Genomic DNA, 3319 nt, shown 5'->3' with positions numbered 1-3319 from the left:
AGGCGGCAGGGTCAGTGGAGAAGGAGCCGCGGGACCCTACGGCGCCCCGCTGTGGCCAGTGGGGTCCTGGGCGGGAGGCATGGGAAGGGTGCGGATTGGGAGACACGTGCCCAGGGAGGAGGCTGGGACTGTGGGATATGGGCGAAGGAGGCTGGGCTGGCTGTTAATTTTGCAGGCCTGAGTGGTGCAAGGCGGCCGCTGTTGCGGTCACAGGCGTGACCTAGGGCAGGGTGGTGCTGCCTATAACCAGGCCCATCAGAAGAAGGGGTTCACCTTTTGACAGTGTTTTAGAATTGGCATACACATTTTGGATGCCTCCTGACTATGGTGGTAATCTCCCTTTGCGTTCTGCGATGCCTAGTGGTCGTGGAAGATGTAAGTGAATGTAAAGAGGAATATATGGAGGAAACTGAACAATTAGGTTTATGATGGGTGATCACTGTAGCATTACAATGTCGCCTAAAAGTGTAGTTCGCAATACTAATTTGAAGGGTTTCTTGTAGAGAGAAATGCAGATTTTGGCGTACATTTGATTCAAGTGAGGGTAATTCTTTGTGCCTTCACCAAGCTGAGAGTGCGTGTTCCATTTGATTCATATGTGATTATACTGAGGTTTGATGCTTTATTTTAAAAATTAGTATTATGGCACTGAAATTAAGGCTTTATTTCTCCTTTCCTAGGGTGTCTTTTATGAATAATCAAAAGCAGCAAAAGCCAACGCTATCAGGCCAGCGTTTTAAAACTAGAAAAAGAGGTAAATATTTATGTTTCGATGTCTCTTCAAACCTCCAGAATATCTTGTGTATCTTGCCTCCTCTGACAGGCACTTGCATAGTACTAAAGCCTCAAGAGAAGATACCAGAAAGAAACTTGAATTTCTCGTTGACTGCCATTCACATACACCTTTAGTATTTCTACTGCTTTACTGCTCAAGCCTTAATTTTTAGTATCAATGTATCTCTAAGCCGGTTAATGAATCTTCTTTTTAGTGTGAAGGTAAAATACTTTTTAAAACAAAAATAAGGGCTCTGTTTTCACTAGCAAGCAGTCTTATTTAAGCAAACTAAAATGAGCAAAGATGTTAATTTATAAAAGGAGAACTCCTAATGTAGTCACCCAGATTTTGTGAAGATTTGTGAGAGATAACTCAGACTTCACCCATGGAAGTTAATTGTGGAACAGGATTCACATTGTAATGTCTTTTGAAATACAGACTTAGAAAAGTATTAGAATTATATTACTATTTTTTTTGCATTCGTGTGTACTTAGGTGAATGTTGAATTCTGTAGCAAAGTGCTGTGCTAGTGATATAAAGCTAAATAAGATGTCTCATATATTTTTAATGTTTTTGGTCAAAAGCATATTAACCTTATTTTACAGGTGGTTTTGAGGAAATGAAGAACTGGGTCAGCTACTGGTTATAAGTTGTGTTAAGTAGCAGACATTTTGAGATATATATTGTAGAATTTTAAAATCGCTAATCATAGGCTTTCTGTCCCCTTGTAGTAGTGGTGGGGAGACCAAAATGTGATTTGATTCTAGTCTTTGCAGATTCATTTAGATTTAGCTGGTAAATTTTCTTTCTTTTTTGAGACAGAGTCTGCCTCTGTCGCCCAGGCTAGAGTGCTGGAGTGCAGTGGCGGGATCTCGGCTCACTGCAAGCTTCGCCTCCCTGGTTCACGCCACTCCTCCCTCAGCCTCGCGAATAGCTGGTACTGCAGGCGCCCGCCACTACATCCGGCTAGTTTTTTGTATTTTTTTTTTAGTAGAGACGGGGTTTCACTGTGTTAGCCAGGATGGTCTCGATTTCCTGACCTTATGATCCGCCCGCCTGGGTCTCCTAGAGTGCTGGGATTACAGGTGTGAGCCACCACGCCCGACCTTAGTTGGTAAATTTTCTTAAGGAGCAGTTGTAAACTAGAACAGTTTGACAGTAAAATGGGAAAGTGTATCTCTTGAATATGTGGATTACTGATGTTGCCTTGATATAAATAATAGCAAGTAGCTTTATCATTATTATTATTATTATTATTATTATTATTAGCATTAGGGGGAGATATCGCTTCCCCAGTTCCAGATAGAGATCATTCGTGGCCTGGCTGTTGATGGTTAGGGTACTGGGTAGGGTATACAGCAATCCCTGTCTGGGACTGAGGGAGTTTCCAGACACAAGACTTTCAGTGCTAAAACCAGGAAAGTGCTGGACACACAGAGGTATTTGTCACCCTAGTACTGTGTGAAAATTAAGATACCATCTAGCCTAGATTGGGAAAGCAAAACCCTATTATGGAGTGTGTGAAAGCAACTCAGTAAAGGTCAGGTATGTGCACAAGGCTATGGTCTGGGAGCTTTCTGTTTTATTAATGTCATGTAGTATTCACAACAGCTTTATGGGATAGCTGTTCTTATCCCCATTTTACAGTAGGGGGATTCTGGCATGGCGAATGAGACTGTTTGCTGGAATTCAAGTGGTTAAATGGTGATCAGGATTTGAATCAGGCAGTTTTAACTCCAGAGCCCATGCTCTGAACTACTACACAACACAGTATCATCTCTCGATTACCTAATTTCTCTCTCAGTTTTCCTTCTGAATAATAGGAAAAATCTGCCTCACAAAGTTGTTAACAGGATTAAAGCAAATGCTTAATATAGTTTCTGTCATATTGGGTCATTAAATGTACCTTTGTAAAGCTCACCTTCATAAATGCCAAAGGAGTGGTTCAATTTTTTTGTTGTTTAATGTTATGAACATTTAAAGAAAAGGATCAAGAGCTCCAGTGTCCAGGGAAAACTAAAAGTAATAAAATTTATCTGTTAGAGGATGGCCTAAATTTTGGAAAAGCCAAGAGGCAGTAGGAGGGCATTCCCAGTAGAAATTGCCTCATGGCAGTAGGAGCACAAGACACCAGCACATTTAGCTCACTTGTGAAATTGTTTGAAAAGTTGCACAGTTCTTGTGAGTGGGCCATCTTGTCTTACACTTGCAGAGGGGAAACATGTAAAGGATGTGAATTTAACTTGTTTAACAATTACATCTTCATAAGGTGATAGTTTTGTGACATTTTGGTAAATCTTTTAAAACTAAATGTTTTGGGTCCCCTGTCTCCCCAGATGAAAAAGAGAGGTTTGACCCTACTCAGTTTCAAGACTGTATTATTCAAGGCTTAACTGAAACCGGTACTGATTTGGAAGCAGTAGCTAAGTTTCTTGATGCTTCTGGAGCAAAACTTGATTACCGTCGATATGCAGAAACACTCTTTGACATTCTGGTGGCTGGTGGAATGCTGGGTAAGTGTCTGGGGTTTGTGGGCTTAATAAT

General features: G+C 41.1%; 1 protein-coding gene across 1 annotated transcript in view; it reads left to right on the top strand.

The window, feature by feature from the left end:
• Positions 1–683: 683 nt before the first annotated feature.
• The window catches only part of BZW1 (basic leucine zipper and W2 domains 1), a 20556-nt gene continuing 17920 nt past the window's right edge, over positions 684–3319 (top strand). The window contains exons 1-2 of the mRNA XM_011974560.1: positions 684–754; positions 3112–3294. Coding sequence (XP_011829950.1) covers positions 691–754; positions 3112–3294 — 247 coding nt within the window. The 5' untranslated portion in view covers positions 684–690. The remainder of the gene's footprint in view (positions 755–3111; positions 3295–3319) is intronic.

This window comes from Mandrillus leucophaeus, unplaced genomic scaffold, assembly GCF_000951045.1.
Source record: "Mandrillus leucophaeus isolate KB7577 unplaced genomic scaffold, Mleu.le_1.0 Scaffold146, whole genome shotgun sequence".
NCBI classification, from domain to species: domain Eukaryota; kingdom Metazoa; phylum Chordata; class Mammalia; order Primates; family Cercopithecidae; genus Mandrillus; species Mandrillus leucophaeus.
Note: the sequence above shows the minus strand (reverse complement) of the source record. Positions and strands in the feature narration are given on the sequence as shown.